This window comes from Antechinus flavipes, chromosome 4, assembly GCF_016432865.1.
Source record: "Antechinus flavipes isolate AdamAnt ecotype Samford, QLD, Australia chromosome 4, AdamAnt_v2, whole genome shotgun sequence".
Taxonomy (NCBI): Eukaryota; Metazoa; Chordata; class Mammalia; order Dasyuromorphia; family Dasyuridae; genus Antechinus; species Antechinus flavipes.
This window is the reverse complement of record NC_067401.1, coordinates 15,879,608-15,904,525: the sequence shown is the minus strand read 5'-3', so window position 1 is coordinate 15,904,525 and position 24,918 is coordinate 15,879,608. Positions and strand designations below refer to the sequence as shown.

The 24,918-nt window shown below is 54.5% G+C and overlaps 3 protein-coding genes across 4 annotated transcripts in view; 2 read left to right on the top strand and 1 right to left on the bottom strand.

Moving 5' to 3' along the window:
- The window catches only part of LOC127558643 (ras GTPase-activating protein 4-like), a 45,111-nt gene extending 39,643 nt beyond the window's left edge, over positions 1-5,468 (top strand). The window contains exons 18-21 of one of the 2 annotated variants that reach the window (XM_051991873.1): positions 987-1,122; positions 2,579-2,699; positions 4,271-4,335; positions 4,608-5,468. In XM_051991873.1, coding sequence (XP_051847833.1) covers positions 987-1,122; positions 2,579-2,699; positions 4,271-4,335; positions 4,608-4,729 — 444 coding nt within the window. In that variant the 3' untranslated portion in view covers positions 4,730-5,468. The remainder of the gene's footprint in view (positions 1-986; positions 1,123-2,578; positions 2,700-4,270; positions 4,336-4,607) is intronic. The other variant, XM_051991874.1, reaches the window with a different exon arrangement.
- Positions 5,469-8,392: 2,924 nt separating this feature from the next.
- On the top strand, positions 8,393-13,025 carry POLR2J (RNA polymerase II subunit J). The gene is made up of 4 exons (XM_051991872.1): positions 8,393-8,511; positions 9,101-9,190; positions 12,067-12,241; positions 12,862-13,025. The coding sequence occupies exons 1-4, from the start codon at positions 8,459-8,461 to the stop codon at positions 12,895-12,897; spliced, it is 354 nt and encodes a 117-aa protein (XP_051847832.1). The 5' UTR covers positions 8,393-8,458; the 3' UTR covers positions 12,898-13,025.
- Positions 13,026-13,398: 373 nt separating this feature from the next.
- LRWD1 (leucine rich repeats and WD repeat domain containing 1) lies at positions 13,399-24,865 on the bottom strand. Its single transcript, XM_051991870.1, has 15 exons — positions 24,684-24,865; positions 23,406-23,640; positions 22,304-22,420; positions 18,034-18,177; positions 17,393-17,566; positions 16,397-16,564; positions 16,199-16,316; positions 15,982-16,091; positions 15,605-15,812; positions 15,404-15,476; positions 15,179-15,319; positions 14,766-14,857; positions 14,290-14,445; positions 13,955-14,070; positions 13,399-13,645 (listed from the first exon to the last, which is right to left on the bottom strand). Exons 1-15 carry the CDS (start codon positions 24,761-24,763, stop codon positions 13,505-13,507), a joined length of 2,073 nt encoding a protein of 690 aa, XP_051847830.1. The 5' UTR covers positions 24,764-24,865; the 3' UTR covers positions 13,399-13,504.
- Between the last annotated feature and the right edge of the window lie 53 nt (positions 24,866-24,918).

Below are 24,918 nucleotides of genomic sequence, written 5' to 3'. Positions count from 1 at the left end.
CACTCATACACATACACACACACTTACACACATACACTCACACACATAAACACACACACTCACACACACAAACACACATACACAAACACACATTTACACACACACACTCACTCACTCACACACACTCATACACACTCACACTCACATACTTACACACACACTCACTCACACACACTCACTCACACACACTCATACACACACACACTTACACACACACTTACACACACACACACGCACTCACTCACTCCTTTATTTCTTTCTCCCTTTTTCCTCTCCTTTTTTCCTCTCCCTCTCTCTGTTTCTCTCCTCCCTTTCCTTTTCCTCTCCCTTTTTCTTTTCCTCTCTCCTTCTTCTTCCACTCTCTTCCTTTCTGTTCTTCTCCCTCTCTCTTTCTTTCTCTCTCCCTCCATCCTCTCCTTCTTTCTCCCCTCCGTCTCTCTTCCTTCTCCCCTCTTCCTCCCCCTTTTTCAATCCCATCTCCTAACCTTCTTGTGTCCCTCCCTCTCTCCCTCCCAGGAAGCTTCTGGGCTCCTACATTCAGAGCTGGTGCCGCTGAGCTCCTTTCTCTGTCTCTCCCTCCGTATTGTTCCCTCGTGGGCAGGTGTGTTACCCAAGAGCCTGCACTGTGTGTGTCCCCCACGGGCCCATCAGCCACAAACCCAGCGTGGCAGGAGACAGACACAGGCATGGCTAAGGCACAGGCTCTGCCCTCGGGAGGCTCACTACCTCCCCCACATTTATTAAGTGCCTGCTGTATGCCAGGGGACGCCCAGAGTGCAAGCTCTCCTACTCCAAGGAGCTTCCCTCCATCCGTGGTCTACACGGGGCCAGGGCGGTGGGCGGCCGGGCTTGGCGCTGCCCCGGCACTTTCTGACTGGGGTATGAGGGGCCTCCGTGGCCTCCCTGGGGGCGGCCCCTCCCAGGGTATGGGGGCTCCTGGGGCCGCCGGGCACCGTCCCGAGCTCCTGACCCCATCTCTGTTGCAGTGCATGAATGAGCTGAACCAGTGGCTGTCCGCCCTGCGCAAAGTCTGCCTCAATAACCAGGGCATGCTGGGCTCCTACCACCCGGGCATCTTCCGAGGAGAGAAGTGGAGCTGCTGCCATCAGAAGGAGAAGACAAGTAGGAGAGCCCCAGGCCACGCAGAGCCGGGGCGGAGAGTCCAGGGGGCCCAGGGGACGCAGAGGAAAAGCTGCGATGGGGGGTCCCCAGGCTGGGCGGGCTCTGAGGGGGGAAGGGTGCTCCCGGGGCACGGGAGAGCAGGGCAGGCTCCATGGAGGAGGCGGTACTTGGATGGACCTCGGTGGAAGGGGAGGAGCTTAGCTGGGCCCGGGGCGGTGGGAGCCAGTTCCCACCCTTGGCTCAGAGCCCTCCTTTGTAGAAGCCGGAGGGCTGGGTTCCTGCGGGAGCACTGTCCGCCCGCCCCCGGGACCCCACCCGGGATGTGCAGGCGCCTTCTGTGCTTCCCACTGGCGAGGGGTCAGGGTTAGGAGGACGGCGACCGGGACCTCCCGGGGACGGATTGGGGAGAGAGCCACGTTAGGGGTGACCTATTCAAATCTGCCCACAGACACTTAACACTTCCTAGCTGTGTGACCCTGGGCAAGTCACTTAACCCTGACTGCCTCAGCCAAAACAAAATCATTTTACAGATGAGGGAGCTCTGCTGTTGGCAATTTTTATTCCCAACTTAATGACGGTTGCTGTTGGCCCTTTATAGCTCCCCTCTGATCCTCACTGGGAGTTAGCTGGCTCCAGGCTCCCATGGGCAGGGGCGTGTACCATACGGAGGAAGGCAAAGGAGGGGTACAGACATCAACTAAGCACCTACTATGTGCCAGACATGGGGGGCTAAGCACTTTACAATTATCGTCTCATTTGATTCTTACTCCACCTCTGTGAGTTAGGTTATTATGCTGTCCATTTTACAGATGGGCAGAATGAGGCAGGGGAGACTGCGTGATTTGCTTAGGGTCATTCCCGGATCCATCTACGGTACCCCCATGAGGCTGCCAGCAATTTTTTTCTCCCTATGACCTACTTCGCGCCTGCCTACCTTTATATCTGGAGTTCTTACCCTCTTTGTGGGTCTGGTTAAGTCTCAATATCCCTTCTCGGAATAATAATTCTAATGCATCAAGTAAACAGACTGCAAGACAAAAAAACAAAAACAAAAACCCAGTTATGGTGAAAGTTTTCAAAATGGGCCACTAGAGAGCGCCAGATCTAGAGTCACAGAGGACCGAGTTCAAATCCAACCTCAGACGCTAGCCCTGTGATCCTGGGCAAGTGCTTCATGCTGTTTGCCTCAGTTTCCTAATTTGTGAAGCGAGCTGAGAAGGAAACGGCCAATCCCTGCAGTGTCTCTGCCAAGAGACCCCAGATGGGGGCAGAGAGTCAGATGTGGCTGAAATAGCTGAACACGGTTCCCCCAAATAAACACATTTTAATCTCCTGGGCCCCAGGTGGGGCGACCGTGCTCTCTGGAGGCCTTGGAGCCCGCCAGGAGTGTTAAACTTGTCCCCTCCGTTTCCCCGTTCCCTCCTACAGGGGATACCCAGTCTTTCCCTTCTCCTAGGTCTGGGCTGTGACAAAACGCGGAACCGGGTGACCCTGCAAGAATGGAATGACCCCCTGGACCCGGACCTGGAAGCGCAGCTCGTCTATAGGCATTTGTTGGGCGTCCAAGACACGATGCGGTGAGAAGGGCGTCTGTGAACTCCCGGGAGGAGCCCCCAGAGCAGGGCACCTGCCGATCACCTCCCCCCTCCCAAAGCCTGGGAGGCCGAGGGTCCCCCAAGTCCCGACTCCCAGTTCTTCCTGGGCCTCTCGCTCCTTTTCCAAACCAATTTAACCAACATTTGGGAAGTGATTCCTGGGAGTGAAAGCCCAGAGAGGATTTTGTGGGGTGCTGGATCCTAGGGGACCTTGGGGGAATAACACAGGGCAAGTCCCCGAGAAGCTTGGACTCGATGGCTCCAAAGGTCCCCCGCTTCTCTGTGCGTCCTTATGTCTGCGGAAGGACAATGGTTACAAGTTTTCCCATGAAGCCCCTCTGAAGAGAAATGGCTCGAGAAGGAGAGGCATCCTTCTAGATCAGAAATGGCAGGTTCTAGTTCTCCCAGGGCTTCCTCCTTCCCCAGGAAGGAGGGGCCGGGGTCTCATTCCTCTCTGTGTCTCAGAGGAAAGCCAGGTTTCAAAAGGTTCTGTCCTGAGAGCACAGCAAGAGGTTCCCCCACCCAGGCTCTCTCCCAAGTCTAAGCTGGAACCGGGATTCACTGGGGAAAGCATTGGATGCTTGGGGAAGGCAAGACCTAACCCAGGTAGAAAGGGTTTCACACGAAGGTGAGCATACAACATGGTATAAGGTGCAGAGGGCTGGGCCTGGGACCAACGAGGCCGGAGTTCCAATCCGACCGCCGACCCTTACTAGCTGTGAGACCCGGGACAAAGAGCCTCAGTTACCTTACCTGTAAAATGAGAAAAATCATATTACTTATCTCACGGGATTGTGAGGATTTTTTTTTTTTTGTGGACTTAAAATGTTAAATAAATGTTAGCTGTTATATTACTAGTCTAAAATTATTTCTAGACTACTACTACTACTATTTCTACTATTTTTACTATTATTACTGCTGTTAATATTACTACTACTACTATTACTATTTTTATTATTACTAATTCTACTATTACTATTACTACTGCTACTGCTAATACTATTACTACTGTTACTATTACTAGAACTTATTTTTACTCTTATTACTACTACTATTGCTACGAATACTATTACTACTGTTACTATTACTAGAACTTATTTTTACTCTTATTACTACTTATTGCTACGAATACTATTACTACTGTTACTATTACTAGAACTTATTTTTACTTTTATTACTACTACTGCTATTAATACTATTTTTTATTATTACTCCTTCTGCTACTGTTAATACTATTACTGCTATTAATATTACTACTACTATTACTAATTCTACTATTAATATTACTACTACTTACTATTGCTACTGCTAATACTATTACTACTGTTATTATTATGAGTACTTATTATTTATTCTTATTATAAGATTATATTTTATTCTTATTATTCCGGCCCACTGACCACTGCAGACCAGGAAAATATTATTCTTATTATTATATTAATGCTACTATTAATGCTACCATAGGTACATAGTGGGCAGCCATCCAAAGGGTCTCGCAGGAGCGAGGGGACAACCTTGGCCTAAAATGTGTACTTTTTCCTCTCCCTCTTCAGTGAAAAGTACCTGGAGCTGCGTGCCCTGGAGGCTGCTGGGAATATCCCCAACATCCAAAGTGAAGGTAGGCCCCCACAGCCCATCCCATATCCATCGCCTCCCATTTCATGACGAGCTGGCGCAGACAGGGTTAAGGGAGGTAGTTTGAAGAGGAATCCTGATTCTAGGATCAGGGGGCCTGAGTTCCAGTCCCACGTGAGACATTTCTCAGTCACCTTCTATCTAAAATGAGAGGGGGGATCCGCCGGCCTCCCCTGACCTTCCAGTTCTGGCCTGTGGGAGATCCCGAGCTCCCCGGGGTCAGGGGCCCTTAGCTCTGGGCCTGTCTTTCCCCAGCAGCTGAGGACGGCCCCACGCAGCTGTTCCAGGTGCTCCAGGACCTTGAGCGCGCCCACCGCTCCGGCCCGCTGACCACTGCAGACCAGGAAAAGAACTATCTCTTGGAGCTGCAGACGTGAGGCTGACCCGCTTCCCGCAGGCCCAGGCCCAGCCCCAGCCCCGAAGCCATCCACCCCCCTCCGCCTCCTGCTGGGACTCCCCATCCCGCTGGCCGCCCATGAACTCTGTGCTTTGGGGACCCGCCGGTGGCCTGGGTCACCCACCAGGCCCCTTCGCTGTCCCTGCCCTCACTTTTGCCCCAAAGCTCAGCCCTTGGCTGCAAACCCTCCCACCGCCCCCACCCCATTTCTGTCATACTGCGGGCCTGAGCAGAGTCTCTATTTAGGGGCAGGAGGTCTGGGAGGGGCTGAAAGCCCCCATCCATGCCCTGGTTCCCTGGCCTGGGTCACCGGGCCCCCCCGGAAAGGCAGCCTTGGCCCCAGGCCCGCTTCGTTCCCGTGGCCCACTCCCAGTTATGTCCTTGACTCTAACATTCCAGGAGGTTCACAGTGGGGGAGCTCAGGAGCTGGGATGGGGAGGGAAAGGGGTACCTGGGATCCCTCATTAGGACTCGGAGGTTCCAAGATGCCTCCGTTCCTTACGCTGCTGGCCCATGACGGGCACCCCGGCTCCCAGCCATTCTCCCATCCGAGGGGGAAGTCTAGAGAGCCTTGGCCCCCCTTCCCAGCGTGGTCGCTCTGCCCCGAGGGCCAGGCCCCCAGATCCCCAGGGATGGGAAGCCCCAGCTCCTCCCGTGCCAGCAGCCTGTCCCCCTCGCTGGGCATCGATACAGATTACAATAAACTTTCGTTTACCATTGTTGGTCTGGGGAGCCGTCCTCTCATTTGGGAAGGGGGGAGCGGGCACAGAGCTCTGGAGGAGAGACGTCTAGGAACCGGGACGGGACCAGAGAACGGCAGCCCAGCTAGGGACGGGCGCAGAGAAGGACTTCTGGGGTCCGGGGCTGGCGGCTTCAGAGCAATCAATCCATCAATGGGCTGGGCACGTTACTAAGTGTTGGGGATGCAAAATCACAAGTCAAACTGTCCCTCTATAAGGCAGCAAGTACAAAGCAGAGAGGGGCCATGACATTGATATAGCACCTACTGTGTGCCAGGCACTTTCTACAAATATTATCTCATTTGGTCCTTACCACAACTCTGGGTGGTAGGTGCTATAATTATCCCCATTGTACAGATGAGGAAACAGGTTAATTGTCTTGCCCAGGTCACACAGACTTTAGACCTAGAGCGCTACCCACTGCCCCATTTAGCTGGCAATAGCCAGAGTCCTTAAGGGAGTCAGAGGAAAGAGGGAGTGCTTTTGGCTAAGAGCATCAAGGAAAACTTCTTGGAGGAGGGGGCATTTGAGCCTGACCTGTTATTGGTGGGGAGGGGGGTAGGACATGGCAGGGTGAGGTTTGCTGTGCAGGTAGAAGGAATGTTGGCAGTTTAGGACCAGGGCAATTGCTCTCCCAAGTTTGTTTCCTGGTCTGGAACCAGAGGAGAGAGATTAGAGTAGCAGCTCCCTTTGTGATCTTGGCCCGGTCCCTTGTGTGGACTTGTTCTTCACGTGTCAGATGAAGATTTTGTACGAATGATCTCTAAGATCCCTAAGCTCCAAACTGGAACTGCTGAGAACCCAGATGTTTACATTCATTCAATATTCAGCAAACAGTAAGCACCTGCTGTATACCGGGCTCTGTGCTAAGCTGCTCACTTAGGATTTAGGCAGCCGGGGTTTTCTGTTTGGGTGCTGCAGACCCTCCTCTAAAGAGTCCCATCATTTCTCCCAGATGGGGGAGAACTGGGTCGGGTTTCCCCTGGCATTGCCTCCAGCTACATTAGAGCATAGGGTCACCGAGGGCCCGGAGGAGGCTTAGGAAGGGAGGGGGGGGACACAGTTGTGGCTGTAGGTGGAGGCCTGTGGGCAGTGAGAGGTGGAAGATGAGGGGAATGATTGGGGAGGGGGTAACTCCCGGAGAGGAGAAAGCAAAAGGGGCTGGCCTTGGCAAGCAGGGCCACTTGGGCTGCTGGAGGGGGGAGCAAAGGAAGACAGCAGGGGGGTTCTAATGTGCAACCGTGTGCCCTGGGCTAAAGGATCCCTGGGGATCGCATGTTGCCTTGGTCTTCAAATGTAATTTTAGGGCCGACTTACTGTATTTTTATTTATTTTGTTATTATTTCTCAGTTACATTTTAAGAGAGGGCAGACTGGGAGCGTGGATTGAGAAGCCTAGAAAGGCGGAGGGCTTGTCCAGGACAAAAAGGGGGTGCAGGAAGAATCAGGCAGAGGGGAAAGGGGGAGGTTAGGAGCAGGTCCGGCGGGACCACGGAGGCCACGGTTATAGGTGAAGGTGAGAGCCTGCGGGTGGCTCCTGGAATTAGGAAAATGGAGGAATCTAAATGGGCCTTTTGAAGGTCTCAAGCACATGTGGCTTCAGTCTAACAAACCTCCCTGCGGTGTTAAATCCCCCAATTAGATTGTAAACTGCTTGTCTCCAGGTTTAACGCAGGATCTCCCACACAGTAGGTGCTTAATAAATGCTGATTGATGGAGGGATCACAGGGTTGTGTCACTAGCCCAGTGCCTGGCACACAGTAGATGCTTAATAAATGTTGATTGATGGAGGGGTCACAGGGTGAGGGCGGGAGTCAAAGGAAATATTTGCAGAAATCCTTTGGCCCCGGGCCTGGCACAGAGTAGGCGCCAACTGATGCTGATTGTTACAAACTCAAGAATCGATTCATGAAAGCTGAAAAGGATGAACCGGGCCCTCTTTGGCACCGAGGGGGAGCCTGAGGCGGGCCTCTGCCACCCGGCAGGACGGAGAGCTTCCCGGTGAGGGGCCGTGGGCAGGGGTCACACTCCGGGCCCGACTCCGGTGGAAAGGCACGTGGCGCGGCTTAGGAGAACAAGGGAAACCACGGAAATCCGGGGACTTGAAGGAACAGGGGGCGCAGGTGGGGTTAATTGCTAAGTCCACGTGCTCCCGTTCTGAGCCTCCCCGGAGAACTTTAAGCAGTTACTGGTTCGGCCCCGTGTCCACCCGGCTGGGAGCCTCCCAACGCCTCCGGGCTGTGCGGACACTAAGGGAACCCGAGGCTGCGCGGGTCTGAGCTAGTCAGGGCCCGAGGGAGGATTTGAACTCGGATCCGAGCCAGCCTGATTGCCTCGGAGTCACCGGCTGCGCAGTAAGAGGCTGGGGAGGAAAGGCTGCGGAGGGCGCGCTCAGGCCTCCCGGCAAAGGGGGCCCCGGAGCCGCCGAGGGAGGACTGCGCAGGCGGGAGGGGGGAGGGGGAGAGAGGAAGGAGGGAAGCGGGGAGGGAAGGAAGGGGAAGGGTAAATGGGGCCTACACCGGGAGGGCTCTTCGAGGCCATCGATGGTCGTCCCCTCATTTAACTGATGAGGAAACAAGCGCAGAGAGATTGGCCCAGGAGGACACCGGAGGGGCGTGGAAAAGGCGGGATTAGAACCCGACTCCTCCGCCCCGTCTCCGTCTCCAGCGCGGTCCAAGAACCGGTGGGAGCCCGGGAGCCACGAGCTGCAGCGCTGGAGCCGCGTCGCCCCCTCGCGGGGCGAAAGGAACACGTCCTTCGTTCCTAGACCCGCCCAGACGCGCATGTGCCGATCTTTCTCCTCTCCCCTCCCCCCGCCCCCAGCTTTTTTCCCTTTCTGCTCCATAGCGCGGCGGAGTGTTATTTCCTGTTCCGCCGTCGACGCGCACGCGCGAGCTGCTTTCGAATCCCGGCGTGCCCCGGAAGCGGATGTTGTACCGGGCTGGGGAACACCGGCGATAGCGGCAGAGAATGAACGCGCCTCCGGCCTTCGAGTCCTTCCTCCTCTTTGAGGGAGAGAAGAAGTGAGCGCGGCCGCGGGGCGGGAGGGCCGAGAGCAGGAGAGGCCCCGGCCTCCTCCGTAAAATGGGGGGAAATCCACACGGGGAGCCTCCGCCCCCATCCGTGCGCTCCCGGGCCTCAGTTTCCTCTTGTGTTCGCTGAGGGCCCGTGACAACCGAAGGGACCGATGGGTAAATGCAAGGAAGGCTGGCCGGTGCGGGAGCGGTCATTGTAGCGCTTGGCGAGCAGGAGCGTTAGCCCCCATTTTACAGACGAGGAAACTGAGGCAGGTAGCGATTGGGTCACCTTGCCCGTAAGTGTCCGAAGCTGGATGTGACCCCGGGTTTCCCGACTTCGGGTCTTACTCTTAATTCCCCGCAGTTGAGCCCCAGGTGAGAATCCTGGCGGGAGCCTCTACTTTCCCATGGGTCACAGACCCCTACCCAGCCCTCGTTTCTGCACAGCCCGGGGGGCTCAGGCCCCTCCCTGGTCAGCGAGAGTATTTGCCCTCGTGACCTCCCCGATGTCATGGAAGGGAAGTTCTTTCCAGGCTTTGGGGGTGCTCAGGTCACTGGTCACTCACGGGCTCCTCTTCCTCTCCCCACCCCCCAGGATCACCATTAACAAGGACACCAAAGTCCCCAATGCCTGTTTGTTCACCATCAACAAGGAGGACCACACGCTGGGGAACATCATCAAGTCGTAAGTCATAGCGCCGGCTGCTGCTGACAGGGTCCCTTGTTCCCGCCTCCTCTCCTCCTCCCTCCCTTCCTGCCCACCTCTGGATATTGGGGTGGTGCGCTGAGAACGGGCTGGACCCCCAGGCCATGGTCTTCACATTGATATTGGTCCCTCAGGAACCATTAAACCCTTTCCAGCAACTCTCAGAAGTAGAGCAGACTAGGGAGCCCCGGAGTGTTACTCACGGTGTGAAGCAGGCCCGTCGCTCATCTGGTACCAATGATGCCCGCTGTGCCTCTTTCAGAAGCAGAACCAGGGAGCCAGGAGGAAATGACCTTTTGCCTGTTTGGTTGCTTATGAACAGCTAGCCTCTGATTGCTTAGTAACAAGGAGGAACTTTCCCAGCCTATGTTAGTCGACCCAGCACCTGGACTGGCCTCCTGACTTACCCTCTTTCCCATTGTATATCCAACATGCTGTGGCCAAATTAATCTTCCCCAAAGCTGCTTATTCCATTTCCCTGCTCAAACACCTTGAGTAGCTCCCCAGTTCCTACAGAATAAAACTTCTCTTTTGGCATTTGAGGCCCCCAGTGTCCGGTCGTTTTTGTTGCTCAGTTTTTCAGTTGTTTCCAACTCGTTGTGACCCCACTTGGCATTAGAGCAGTTGGCAGTTTCCTTGTCCAGTTCATTCTACAGATGAGGGAACTGAGGCAGACAGGGAGAAGTGTCTTGCCCAGGCTTCTCAGTTCCGGGCCGTGTGCTCTGTCCTCCATGCCACCAGATCTGAACCTTAGACTACATTTAAAATAATTGTTTATTTTATCGTTGTGTCTTTCTGCATCCTTTTCCCACTGAACAAAACTTCAGTCTGACACAATACATCAAAGTGTGACTGTTCATGCAGCGGCTTCTCCCTCGCCTGCAGAACGGGTGGGTCCTTCCTTTGGGGCCCAGCTTGGCTTTTAGCGTATTACAGCCCTAGGTTTCTCTCACTCTTCTTTCCCTGTACAGTGCTGTAGTCATTGCATATTCTAGTTCCTCTGACTTCCCTTTGCATCAGTCCATTTGAGTCTTCTCCTTTGTTTTCATCATGGCTCCTGTTTCCTTTAGCATAGTAGTCTCTTTGTGTTTACTTATCTCAGTAATTTAACCAACAGATCTTTCTTTTGTTTCTTTAATTCTGGTTCATCCGTCATATTAGAACCTTTTGCAGCCGTCAGGCTGATTTTCTCCTGCCTCTGCTCACCTTGTTTGCTTCCTGGGTCATCTTCTCTGCCCACTTTGACCCATAACTTCTAGGATCTTTCCAAGAAATGCTCTCTCTGAACGAGGAATGGTAGATGCCTTTATTTTCTCCGCAGCATTACCGCATCTCATGCTGTACACACAGTGCTGTCATTTTATTGCTATGACTCATTTAAATTCTACATTGACTCATGTTGCCCCTGACCAAGTATGTTACCACTTTGGCTATATTCACAAGTTTAAAATCAAGCAATCTTTGTCAGGGGCTTGTGTCTTAGAGAGCGCTGTGGTGGAAAGCAGGAGAGTTAGAGGCGTTAGCCACGGAGCCTTTGTTGCCCAGCTTCCCAGGATGCAGTACAACACAGCACGTTAGAAAACCAAACGCCAGCCCTGTCGCGTCCAAGTTATGTCACAGAATTAGGGGAGGAGGAATTCATGGGGCAAAGAAGGGGAGGGAAGGGGCAGGATGTGTTTGGGGACCCAGCCACTGGGGCTGTGAGCAGATTGGAAGTACTGCACATAAGCGTGTTCCTTGGGTCCTGTGTTCTAATCCAGGTTGCTTTCCTCTGCTTTGTCAGTGGATTCACTTTTTTCCTCCATGAGATAAATCCTGAGGCAGCAGTGCAGTGTAGTGGACGGATCTGGCCTCGGCACCAGGAGATCTGGGTTCGAGTCCTACCTTTAAAACATCCTGATTGTGATTCTAGTTCTCTTCCCCATGTACTAGGCCAGGGCTTCTTGGAGGCATTATGTGTTTGATTTTGAATTAGTTTTTTGCATTAACCTTTTACTATTGCCAAATTTTTTGTCCCCCACATCTACTTACCTCCTATGGGGTGTCTCAACTCAGTTTAGAAGGCTTTGTTGTAGGAACCACTGAGAGGCAGAGATAGGGCTGGCTTGGGTTGGTAAAGGGAATTTACTTGTCTGGGAATGTGATATACCAGTAAAATCCCAGCAATAAACTACTTCAGTATCCTGAAGATTGGGAAAAGAGAGTTTTTACTGACAAAACTCACTTTGTCATCAGGGCTCTACCAGAAATGCTGCCACAAGTTCAGATGAGCCTGTGAGATTTGGACATCACCTCTCCCAAATGTTCTGGGGGTTTTTCACCTTAACGATAGTCTTGGAAGTCCCCACTGAAGGGGTGGTGGACAGTTTGGAGGATGCCGTACAGCCTTGGCAGCTTGATGGCATGTTAAAACAAAAGGCCAAGGAACTTACCCAGGATGCTTCAGTGGCCGGCGCAGTCATGGCTTAAACCCCATTGGATACCTATGGCTGTGACCATGGCTAGACTTGACCTGGTACCTTTAAAAGCCAGTGTGATGAGTTTTCACAGTAATTTAATGAATGTCTTAAAACCTTATTTTCAGTGGCAAGTGATGTAAAACAAGGAATTATGGCAATAGACATTACAGACTGAACGGGTTGAAAAGATGTAAAAGTTGAAGCTTTATTGTATGAAAGGATTCATTATTTTCCTTCATCCCAAGTCATTCCAGTGGCACCGTCCCATTCTGTGGTGGAAGGGTCCGTGTGCAGCAAAGGACAGAGGAGAATGCTCAGTGGCAAGGGGGCTAGCTGCTGTCATTCTCCACTCCTCTGGCTTACCTTCAGCCTCGACTTGCTTTTTCTGCATTTCAGACAGTTACTGAAAGACCCTCAGGTGCTGTTTGCAGGCTACAAAGTCCCCCACCCCCTGGAACACAAGATCATCATTCGGGTACAGACCACTCCAGACTACAGCCCTCAGGAAGCGTTCACTAATGCCATCACAGACCTGATCAGCGAGCTCTCCTTGTTGGAGGAGCGATTCCGGGTAAGGAATCCCCAGAGAGGGAGGGAAGGAGGGAGGGGACCACAGGGAAGGGCTCATCTTGAGCAGAGAATCTCAAGAGTTTTTCCACCGTTTGCAACTTCCCTATAAAATAGCTCCCCTTTCTGGCTTGATTTCCTTTCTGAGTGTCATCTTTAAATTGGAATGCTTCCAGCCTCGGTGTCATGGTGGTGGATTTTGCATTGTCTTAAATGGTGACCTTTCACATAAACAGAAGGTCCTGGTGACACTCGGAAGTGCTCAAGGCTGGGATATGGGAACAATTCAGTTCACTCTCTAAAGGTCATTCCCACCGTAAACACTCGATTAAATTACTCTCGGCTCCTCCTTATTCCCTCCACTCTGTAGCATCATAACTCTGCTAGGGAGGACTTTGGAAGGGAACAGTCAACTCCAAAATTGCTTGACTAAGTGGACGCCGTGGTTGAAAGACTTGCCTAAATGCATGTGGGTGTTTTATTAATGCTTCCCTTCCTAGGATGGAAAAGAATATTTGAACTCTTCCTACTTTTAATATGCCCATAACTTACCTTGAGATCCTACAACTTGTTGGGGAATCTTAGCCCTAAATCATTGGCTAATGTGTTTTTTCCCCGTTCTAGGTTGCTATCAAAGACAAACAAGAAGGAATCGAATAGTTCTTGCTGTCCTTCCCCTGCAGTTTTGACTTCCAACTGGTATGAAAAGTTAAATGGGGGAAACTTTCTTACTGCCTTTCCCTTTCGGCATACAACTCCTGTAATTTCCTCATAAAATGTATTTCTTACCTCTCGAGTCACTCTCTAAATATCTCGAGTATCGATTTTTAACCATCTTCAAAATTCTGCTTGCCATAAAATCACAAGTGATAGTCTGGCCAGGGTGGCCTGGAGATTAATAGGAGGAGATGGGACTTATCAGACAGTTTAATCATAATGGATTTGTGTCCAAGTAGGAGGAAGGTTGCCGTAGATGGTGTGCCTAGCAAGTACGTAGGCGCTCCAAAACAGGAAACGAGAGTTAGAATTGACTGGCTGCCGGTCAGAATTCCAAGCTCCATCTTGCTTTAAGAAAAGCCAATCGCATCCTTGGCCACTAAGCCAGGAAAATGATCACCTGGGGTCTTAGGCCTAGTTACAGGACATAAAAACACAGCTCACTTCCTTTTAATTTGAGTTTAGTTGAAAACGATCCACTTAAAAAACCGCACACTTAGGAAAACCTCACAGTCCCCACCGGGGAAAAGCACAGCCCCGGCCCTGCCTGCTAGAGTTTCTTCCAGATGGTGATGATGTTCGTATCTGTCAGAGCCACAAGGTAGGTGAAGGTAGGGTCTACGGCTGCTGTGTTGATTAAAGTTTTGTTCATCTTTTTGCCCCGGGCTGAGAGATCCGGCCATCTGAGAATCTGCCCAGAGAAAGAAGAGATTTTAGGGGTACAGCTCACCGGACACAAATGTGCCCTTCAGGGCTCACCCAGAGCAGAGCAACAATAACAGCCTGACTTAGGGCTTTCCTGATCCTTACGGCATTTCAGGGGGGAGCAGAAGGGAGCGGCACCCACTCCTGCCTAAGCTAAGGACAAAGGAGGGGTTTCAGACCCTCTGGCTGTGAACCCCACCTTCAGGTTCTTAGAGATCACCACAGACCGGGGTTCTGGGAGGAAAAATGAAGTCAGAGCTAAGATTAACACCCCAGAGAACTCCCAGCCACCTACCTTTGTGGGGGCCACCTTGGCCTGCAAGGGCTGCTGCCGTTGCTGGTGGAGGTAGCGCTTGACGTTGTACATCCACACGCTGCCTTCTTCATCCCCACAGAAGACAAACGCTTTCTCTGCAATCAGTCAAAGCGTGGGGGGTGCTGAGGTCAGGGCCTGCTCCTTCCTGTGCTGCCCAGATGCAAGACCCTGGGTACCACCCCTGCTCCCCTCCAAGGGTCCCATTTATGTCAGTCTGGGCTCCTCCAAGTCCCACTGACAGCTGCTTCCCACGCTGGGAGCTCCTTCTCTAGCCAGCCGCCCCCCAATCACATGCTTTCTAGAGGGAGCTTCACCTGGGCAGGTGCTGAGGGTCAGGTAGGACAGCTCTGTGCTGGACCACTGGAGCTCAGCCAGGATGATGGCGGTCACTTGCCGCTTGTCTCCTCTTCCTGCCAGGGACTGGCTCCAGCTCCACAAGCAGATGGAGCCTGGGGTACAGCCCTTGGATGCTGCACAAGAACAAGAAAGCTGAGCCACTGAAAAGGGGGTTATACCGCCCGCCTTCGGAGGGGCAGCTGCTTCAAGTCTAAAGGCCCGTGAGCATCCACATGGAGTAGTGACCCTGCTAAGTGGCCCCCCATCCTCTGCCCCATACAATCCAGATCTCCATATAAGGGATCACCTTTCTCACGAAGGGCACTTTACCTCCACCCCCCTTTGGGGCCCCTCTGGGACTTCCATCTGGGTTCTGGGGGAGTTCCCAAGGCCTCAGCCGGTGGCTGCTCCCCTCGGTGGGCCTAGGCCCCACCAGCCCCACATCTCGGCTCACCCACAACATCCTCGCTCACAAACCCCAGCCCGTCCACTCTCTTTAGCGCTCGCCCTGGGCCTTGGGGGAACAGGAACTCCATCTCGCATTCTCTGCAGAAGATTAAGCCGTGGGACGTCAGCCATCTGAGGGGACTCGGACCTCCTTGGTAGGAGACCCTGTCTCCTCATTCCAAGTTTTACCAAACAAGCCCACCCCAAATACTCCCACCATGGTGGTCCCAGCTGAGGAGAAGCAATCTGGGCACTGCAAACACCCCCAGGTGGGAAGGCTGGACCCTATTTTGACTAGCCTCCCCCACACCAACATACTTGCTTGAGAAGGTGAGGAAAAGCCCCCCTGGCCTCCCGGCCACACCTATCACCTCTGACACCTTCCCTCTCATCACCCAGCGTCCAGACCCCCCAACTCACCTCTTCTTCTGGGACTCGTCCAGCCGTATGTCCCAGGCAAAGCAGCCATCCTCACAACCGGCGAGCAGGTAGTGGTCAGGGCAAGAGGCCACCGGGCAGAGACGCAAGGGGGTGGCGCTGGCATCCAACACCAGGAGTTGGCTGAGGGAGGGAGGAAGGAAAGGGTGAGCCCCTACAGGGGCCTTCCCCTCCCACCCCCAGCTGGGCTCTGGGGAGAAGGCTCACCTGGGCCTAAAGTGGTAGTTGTAGTCGGGGAGGCCGATGTCCCAGAGGATGATGCGCTTGTTGTACGAGGCGGCTGGGGAGAGGAGGGGAAGGCTGAAGGCCGCGGCCCCAGGGCCCCTCGGAATTGTTGGCATGGATATCGCGGCCTGACTGGGTGGGACCCTCCACCTTGGGGAGTTGGGTGGGGGCGGGACCTCTTACTGAAAAGGTGGGTCTCCTGGGAAGGGCTGAAGCAAGCCATGGCGATGGGTTTCCGGTGGGCTCGGATGTCTCCGTAGCAGAAGCCCGCGCGCACGTGAATGAGGCTCACGATGCCACGGCGACCCGCGGCTGCCAACACGCTACTGCGCTTCTTCCGTCCATCCTGGGTCACAAGGGTCAGAAAGGTCCAGGCCACAGTGAAGAACTCCTGGGGAGGACACGGACATGCTCAGGAGAGGGGGCCCCAGACAGGCCCCCTTGAAGGCTGTTAGTCAAGAAAATGTTGCCCAGAGCCCCCCACCTACTCTCCCCGTGAGTGACTGGACACGTGCCCTAGTTCTCCAGAATGGCCTGCTGGGATCTGGAGCCCCACTCACCTCTCCAGGCACCTTGTACCTGTGGAGCACGAGACCGGTCTGGCAGTCAATCACACACACGGCCTCCCCCCCACAAGTGGCCACGGTCTGGGATGCGCCTCTGGGCAGTCCTGGAGAAGGGAAGGGGGGGTGACCAGTGGGAGATAGGGGGCGGCAGGTCTGAGCTCTCCCTCACCCCAGAGCACAGGGACCCTGGCGGGCAGGGCAGGGAGCTCACCCGTGCCCTCGTTCCAGGTGGGCTCAAAGGCGCAGGCCCACAGCTGGGTGCTGAAGTCGTCCGGGCTGTTGCCTTTGCTGTGGCATTGCAGGAAGTGCATGGGCTGCAGCTCCATGTCCTGCAGACAGGCCACCAAAGGGTTGAGACACGGGACCAGAGGAGACCTCCCCCCCCCCCGACCCCTCTCCAGGGCCTTACCTGACCCTCTGAGCCCATCTGGCCTTGGGTGCCCTCCGCTGGGGCAGACTGGCCACCGCCCTGGCTGCTGGCCTGGGAGTCTGGGGGGGGCGGGGAGGAGCGGGCCCTCTTGCAGGGCGGGGAGTCCGATGGGAGCCTCTTCTTCCACTTAAAGGCCGAGAGCTTGAGCTGTGGTAAGGGATGGAGCAGGGATGGAGGCCAGGGCAGGGGGGTGGGACACACATCAGCCAGAGACTGGGTTCGACCCCGGCCATGAGGGGAGGAGGTTCTCGGGGACTGCAGATGATGGAAGAGAGCGCAGCGAGGAGCTGAAGGGAAGCCCTAGGGACTGACGAGCTCTGCCTCTTTCTCCCCTGGCCCCCATGCTCAGGGCCATCCCCCGGCCTCTGCCCCGAAGGCTCTCCCTTCTCCCTGCAGGGCCTTCCCTCTGGTCATTCCCTCTATGGATCCCATCTGGAGCTCGTTGGAACAGATGTCTGCCTGGCATCTCCCCCCCAGAGCTCCAGGGACCACCTTCCTCTCTCTATCCCCAGCTCTTACCCCATTGTCTGGGCCTCTTTATTGATGGAGAATTCGAACTCAATCCCTGGCTATACCTCATGGGGTGTGTGTGTGTGTGTGTGTGTGTGTGTGTGTGTGTGTGTGTGTGTGTGTCTGTGTGTGTGTGTGTGCTTGCTCTACCTGCCCAGCAGTGCCAGGCTCTGAGGGCAAGTCCTAACCCTGACCCTGCTGGCGTGGCACTGGGGGCCCTCCCTTGGCTCTGAACCCTAGGCCAGACTTCCAGAAACACCCGGGACCATGAGGGGCATATCCGGTGCCGTCAGGGAGTGGGCTTCAAGTGCCTGAAGATCCTGGAGCAGCCACGGGGCCGACCCTGGGGTGGGGGAGCCAGGCCGGGCCCAGCAGAGGCAGAGGGAGCCCCAGACACACACGGGCACCGTGTCCCCTGGCCAGTGACCACAAGCCCACTGCCAGGGTTTCCCAAGGAGGCCCTACCACATATTCTTGGCTGGATGCTCCCGCCGGGGCCGGGGTCCTCGGGGTCTCCACAGGGGTTGTCTCCGGAACCTCTGGGCTTGAGTCCGCGTCCTTCTCCACCACCTCCTCCTCCACGGGGGCCTGCTTTCCAGTCACCTTCGAGGCTACCAGCTGCTGGGCGATCATCTTCACCTGGGGTGGGACAGAGTCCTTTGGGTTAACAAGCACTGAGTGCTCGCAGGGGCTGGGTTACAGAAATGGGGAGGGGCAGACAAGAAGCCGCCCCCCCCCCCCCCGGGTCCGAGGAGGGCACAGGACCTCCCTGCAGCAGCAGCAGTGACCCCAGGAGGCGGCCAGGACCCAGAGGCCTCAAATTCAGACCGGACTCGGGTACTATGAGATGGTGGGCAGGCCTCAGGTCCCTCATCTCTAAAATGGGGTAATAAAAGCACCTGCCTCCAAGGAGATGGGGGGAGGGGGAGAAGGTGGTGCTGCACACCGCTTGGTATGTTGGCTACAGTTTTTTTCAAAAGCGTGAATAAAAGTAAATGGGAAACGTCCGCGTGTCCCCCGGAGCCGGGGCTCATGCTCTGCGGGGAAATGCAGGGGGGAGAGCCAGGCGGGCTTCTCTGGGTTTGGGCATTTCCCCCGGCCCTTACCTTCCACTGGGTGAAATCACTCAGGGACTCGGGCCCGTAGCGCACTTCTCTGACAGCCGACTTCACAAACTCCTTGTGGAGCTCCCTGGCCTGGGCCCGGGACTCCACCTGGACCTGGTAGTTCTTCTCCCAGTAAGCAGTGACCTAGGCCAGGGCAGGGGGACAAGGAGGGGTCCGTGGCTTTCTCCCTCCCCACCATCTGGCCCTCAGTGTGCCCCCCCCCCCCCCAGGCCCTGTTCTCCCTCTCAGTTGTGGTTTGGTGGACAAGAAGGGTCAAGGCCGGGAGGAGCTGAGCAAGTCAATGAGCTGCAGCCCCAATGAACCTTCCAGCACTCATTACCCGGCTTCTGTGGCCACAGGGGGCTACAGACATTAGGCCCACCAAAGCGGGGAGCTGGCAGGCCCAGCCATCGGGCACGGTTCTAGGCAGCACCAAGCAGTTGGTAGGAAAGACAACTGAGCTGGGGTGGCCTTCGTGGTCTCTTTGCCCCTCTCCTCCCCACCCCCACCCCACCAGTCTGTCGGGCTACCCCAGGGACCCCAACTCTGGGCACAGATCCACCCCAGCTTCTTCCAGGAGGCCCGGGCCATGCCCCGTCCTCAGGGTGGGCATTAGCCTGTCCGCTCTTGGTTCTCTCCTTCCAGAACGTCTCCCCCTCCCCAAGGCTTTTGGGTGCAGGGAGGGGACCCCGATTACTCTGAGCTCCAAGTACCCGGGCCCGCCTGGTCCCCACGGAGGCGCTACCCTCCCTAAGTAACTCGTTCCCTGCCGAGGCTCATCTCCTCGCTACCATGAGGAAGCCGGAGGAAAGGGGGGCTCAAGGTCCCTTCTAGCTCTCAGTCTGGGCTCCTCTGATCCCGAGATCCTTCCAGCTCTAGAGGTAGAGTCTGAAGAACAGAGACCCGGAGTGCTGACTGCCAGGTGGTAAAGACCGATGCTGAGAGGTGGGAAAGGGGCCAAGGGCACAAGGAATGACACCAGTTTTAGGTGGGCTATAAATAATCTTAACTGAGCTCCAAGTATGGGAGAGCCTCGCCCAGAAGGGAGAGAGGAAACGGTCCCGATGTTCAAGATTGCGACTTTAAATTAAATGGAAGGACGGACGGCTCTCAATAAAAGAACCGGAGGAGTTCAATTTACTCTCACAAGAAACCTCTCATGAGACACTGGGTCATCTCACCTGGCACTGCTCGGGACCGACAACCGGCCTCACAAACACCAGCAGTTTAAGCCTCGAGGTCTGTGGCGGAGGGCCGGGCCCCTCCGAGTTCAGAACCAGGTCAGGTGCAGTTCAAACAATCAAAATGGACTCTAATATTTAGTAACTTCCACATAGAAGTAGTTACGGGGGAAGATGGCAAAAGGAGGTCCTGGGAACCTGGGTCAGGAGGGAGAAACAAGGCCGGAGGCTCTCTCCAAAGCAAAGAAGCCGGGTGACCTTTCCAGAGGAAGCCGGAGGCACCGGTGGGACAATTCTGAGCAGGGGACAAACGGCTGGAACCTGATAGTCTGGACAATCCTTGCCTATGGCGGTGGTGATCCCAAATCAGGTTTGAGTACAATTAGGTGATTAACTTATCAGCACAAAGATAACAATCAGCACCAAATTAGATGAAGAAAAGTGAGAGGAGGGGAAGCAAGGTGGTGCAGTGGATAGGGTACTAGCCCTGGAATCAGAAGGATCTGAGTCCAAATCCAGCCTCAAACACTCAACACTTCCTCGCTGTGTGACCCCGGGCAAGTCACTTAACCCCAATTGCCTTACCCCCTTTTTCCCCCCAAAAAAGGTTTTGGTTTTTTCCCCGAGGCAATTGGGGCTAAGTGACTTGCCCAGGGTCACACAGTGAGGAAGTGTTAAGTGTCTGAGGTCATATATGAACTTGGGTCCTCCTGACTTCAGGGCTGGTGCTCTACCCACTGTACCACCAGCTGCCCTATCAGAGCTCAGGTAGAGATTTTATTTATTTTTCAAAGAAATTTTTTTTTTTTCAGTAAGAAAATACGGCTGGCAAAGCCCGACCTATTTTAACAATTTATTAGCAATGAAAAATGGGAATGGATAAAGAACCAGATACTGGATTAAGTATCACTACTTCCTACAGAAGTTTAAACCCTATAAGTCAAGTCATTACAACAAGGAAGTCAAAAAAGCCAAGAAACATTTTGTTTCCTTTCCAAGAAAAACATGTCAGTGAAGGGCAACAATAATCTGGGAGAGACAGGTCCAGCTCACTGCCCTCCAGTTAGAATCAGACGCAAGTCTAACCGAGAAACATTTAACAAAAAAAGTAAAAATATAAATAATTGTCATTTTCTAAGTCATTATACTCGGGCATCTACTTCGGTTTCACTTTGACATCGCTAGTCTTGAACAGCAACTTATCTGTAAAATTTCCCTTTATGCAACATCATCTCATGCAAAAGGTATGGGAAGGAAAAGGCCCAATTCAGCGCAGCTGCCCAAAGCAAGAGGGGGAAAGTGCAGAGAAGAGATGGAAACAGTGCATTAAGATTTCTAAAGCAAAAGCTTTCCTGTCAGTAACACGTCCTCACAGAGTAAGGAAATGGTGAATAAACATCCTCGTCTTCAGGAAAGGCAAGAGAATGGAATCTGCAAAGCACATTTCAGGGACTGAAGCCATCATTGAAGAGAAAGGCCGGTGAGCAGAAATGGACGTGGTGACGGCAGTCGCCAAGAACTCAGCTTGGCTTCCCGAAAAATGGGGCAGGTTGGCCCATCTCTATTTTTTTAATAGGATAACTGAACAGGTAGACTAGAAGAATACTATAAATGTGGTTTATCAAATGCTACCATTTTGACGTGGATAAAGGCCTAGGCCTAGGCAAAATCACGCCCCAATTTTAAAACGACACAATGGATGATAAAGTCGGCATCCCAAAGAGCCTGGAAGGCCAGAACGTTCGGCTGAATCTAAGGGATCGATGCAAAATCTTACATTTGGGCAAGGCCTGGTTCGACAGGCATCCTGCTTGGGAAAGGACTGGCTGGTTTAGTGGGTTGAGCCCAGTGTATTAAAAGGCAGCCTCAAAAAGCTAACACAACTTCCATCAATATCATGGAAGGCAGGGCTACAGATGTACAAAGGTGTCCGGTTCCTTTTCTTCTGGCCGGGCTGCATCAAAGTAAAGTCCGGGCACTGAGGAGCTGGAAAGGACGCGGGTATCCTCCCAGATGAGAGCCAACAGGTCTAACCCTGGATGAGGGCATGTTAAGAAAGCCTGGAGAAGTCACCTCCAAACCAAGAAACAGACTTATTCTGTCTGCCAAGTGCAGAACCAGGAGAAGGTGGCACAGAGGCAAGTTTAGGCTCAAGAGCAGGGAAAGTGCACCTCGCCAGTTTAGCCAGTCAAACTGTAATGGGGGGTCTTGGGAACTACTGGGGTCTTCCTTCTTAGAACTTTTCAAGCCAAGACAAGAAGATCAAGTGATGGGTAAGCTGAATTGTGGATTTTTCTAGTCGGGGTTGACTTAATAGACAAATGTGAGGAGGGAGAACCCTGTGAGCAAAGAGGAGGCGCTCTGTGCAAAGACCTGGCCAAGCGGGAGATGGAATGGCGTCCACACAGAAGAACAAGCAGATCAGTTTGGAGAGAAAATGAGGGCGAGTTAAGGATTCCAGAGTTTCATACCTGGACTGGAAATAGGGCCATACCCTCAAGAGAGAGAGAAGGGAGCAGGAGTGAGAAAAACAAACCCATGCCAGACGCCCTGGGTTTGAGAAGGCTACAAGACATTGCTGGTGGGGAGATGGTGAGGAGTCCTATTAAAAGCAATTACAATAGCTTGAATCTCCTAGGATCTACGCCCCCTCAGGGCACCTCATTCTCCAGTCACTCTAAGGATTGATGTCAGCTATCAGGGCAGATTTCCCACCCTCCCCCCCAACAATGATGCTTTAAAATCAAAAAAAGCTACATTTCAGCTAAAGATGAGAGGAAACAAGGACATAATTTTGTTTCCCATCTATAACCAATGACCCTTGAAAATCTATCCATCCAAAGACCCCTAAGGGTTCCATGGATCCCAGATGAGAAACTCCTGAATGATAAATCTGTAAGCAGATAATCAAGATGAATTCAGGTATTGAGGGCCAGTGTCTGGCCTGCGAGGGCAGCATTAGCCAGGCTTTCAGTGTCTCTGTCAGAAATTATGTGGGTGAGGGGAGGGGACTTGTGGACTCCCCCTTGAGTAGGGAATTCTATGAAGGACCAGGAAGGCTCCCCACCCCCACCTCTTGCCATCCTTACTCGACTGGTCAGTTCCCGGTTCAGAATCTTCACATGATTCATCAGTGAGGCCGTTTCCTTCCCATTGATTTTTCGGATGTTGGGGAGCAGGGAGGAGATCTTGTAATTGTCATTGACCTGGGGGTGAATATGGACAAGCTCAGGACCAAGCGGTCTCGGCGCCAATGCAAACCTCAAGGCACCGAGTGCCAGTAGCAGAGGGCAGGGGGCCCAATTCTCCCCCCCTCCCGAGCCCCCATCCAATTCACACTGGTGCAAACTGAGGCCCGGCTGTCTTAAAGAACTCCCCTCAGGCCCCGCAGCCAGTCAGTGCTGGAGCCAGGTCTCCTGAGTCCCTCCTGGTGGGTTCTTCTTTCTACTGACCATGCCCCTTTGCTACAGGCACGGGCTGAAGCCCTCGGAGGGTAGAGATGAGGGGCTTCTCTCTGGGGGCTCTCCTCCAGGCTTGGCACAGAGGGCGCAGCTTCTGGGCGAGACTATGGGGTTCTGAAAGCTCAGCTTTCCCCATTTCTGGAATATCAGCCTCTCTTCCTTTCCTGACCCCCCAGCTCCCTCCTTCCCAACTGCTGTATTTACTTTTTATTTATCCTGAATATTCCTTTATTCATCATAGCGTCCCTTCTATAAACTGTCAGCTCCTTGAGGGCAGGGGCTGTTTGGTTCTGTGTGGGGCTCACAGTCCCGTGGGTGCCTCATAGCACCAGCACAGGCTGAGTAACCTAAGATCAGCAACCCAGAGCTGAAAGGATCTCGAAGCAAACACGTATTAAGCACCTACTATGTGTCAGTGTCACGCTAAGTGCTGGGGGTGGAAACAAAGGCAAGTGACATAGAAACCAGCCTCTACCCCACACACTGAAGCGAGTGCAATTAGGTGAGAAAACGGGAGTTTCCCTATTTGTAAGTGAGCCCAGGCGGATCATTAAGGGCCAGAGGTGAGATCTGAATCCGGGTCCTCCTGGAGTCGGTTTTTGGGTTATTTTGGCCACCCCTCCCTATTCCCAGAACCACCCGCTGCTTCTCTCTCCTCATTAACGTGAATGACGAACTCCTCCCCCAGAGGAGTCCGAGGGGCCCGGCTGGGCCTGCTCCTCCAGCTCACCGTCAGGTATAAGTTGTCCTCGAAGTCCACCTCCTCCAGCGCCGAGAACTGCTGCAGGGGCGTCACGTCCTCCAGCTGGTTGTTGGAGCACTTGAGGACCTGCAGGCTGGGGAGGTCCAGGCCCTCGGGCACCCTCTCCAGCAGGTTGTCAGACAGATCCAGCTCCTTCAGCTGCTTCATGCGGTTGAGGAGCTTGAGGTCCAGGTCTTTTGTCCGAAGCTGGAGGTTTGACAAACTGTGGAAGGGAAAGGGGAGGCTCGAGGGAGATGGGCTCCCCCAGTCTGGGCGCTTTCTGCTGCACCGCAGCCAGCCTCCCGAGGAGGGAGGACCTTGCTAGGACGGCTCGTCCTGCCCTTGGGGCCCCGACTGCCCGCATGGGGATGACGGGGGGCAGGACGAGGGCACACGGGGACAAATGTCAAAAGCACCTTGGAACCTTCATTTAGGGAAGGGGGACGAGGACAGGGAGTATGTGCCCGGGGCCTCCTCAGCAGGGGGCGCTCGAGGCACGGAGACCACTCTCCTGGCTCCCATAAGGGGCAGCTTCACCCCACTGAGGCAGCAGGGCGGGCAGGAGGAAAGCGGCACAGGATGGAAGCGGGGGCTCCACGAGGCGGCAGCAAAGACCCAGAGAGGAAAGGAGTAGGGGGAGAGGAGGAGCACACGGACCCGGGCCCCAGTGCCGCTAGGGGCGGCAGGCAGGGGGCTCCAGCACCTCCAGGACCCATAATAACAGCAGCGTCTGAAGGCGCCTTTAATACGCGTGCCAACAGCAGGGGCGGGAGGACCCCCACCTTCCCGGCACTGCCCAGAGCACCCCCCGGGGTCAGCGGCTTGAGCTGCGCAGGCGCAGGACCGGGGCTGTCAGCCAGGGCAGAGCTAGGGGCAACACAGCAAAGAGAGGCACGAGCACGAAGGAAACGCGGGGCGGGTAAACCAAGGCACGGAGGGGGCGGGGAGCCGACGCGCTGTTGCCAGGACACAGGCTGCTCGGAGGCGCGGGTACGGACACAGCTGGAAGAGAACAGCGTCTGCACGCTGCGGGTTACACGCACACGCACACAACACCTGGCAAAAGGACGCGGGCACGCACGCACACAGAAGCGCCACACTGACGCACGCACACGTGCACAACAAGGCACTAGGCAGACAAATGAGAGCACGCACGCGCATGGAGAAACTCCACACTAACGCACGTTAATGCGCACGCACACGCGCGCCCACCCCCGCACGCTCGTGTACACGCGTGTACACACGCGCGTTCCCGCTCAGTCTTACTCGAGCTTCTTGATCCTGCCGAGCCGGTCGCACTTGGGGTGCCCTCTCTGCAGCAGCAGCGGGGTTTTGAGTCTGCCCATGGCCGCCGGCCTGCGTGGGTGCACGCTGCTCCCCTCCCGCGAGACCCTGTTTGCCCACGCCGGTTGCTGCCTGGGGCTGGCCGCACGAGCTCACCCGGAGCGGGGGCGACGCCGGGACTCGGAACAACGGCCTCGGTCCGGTGGTTCGCGCCGGA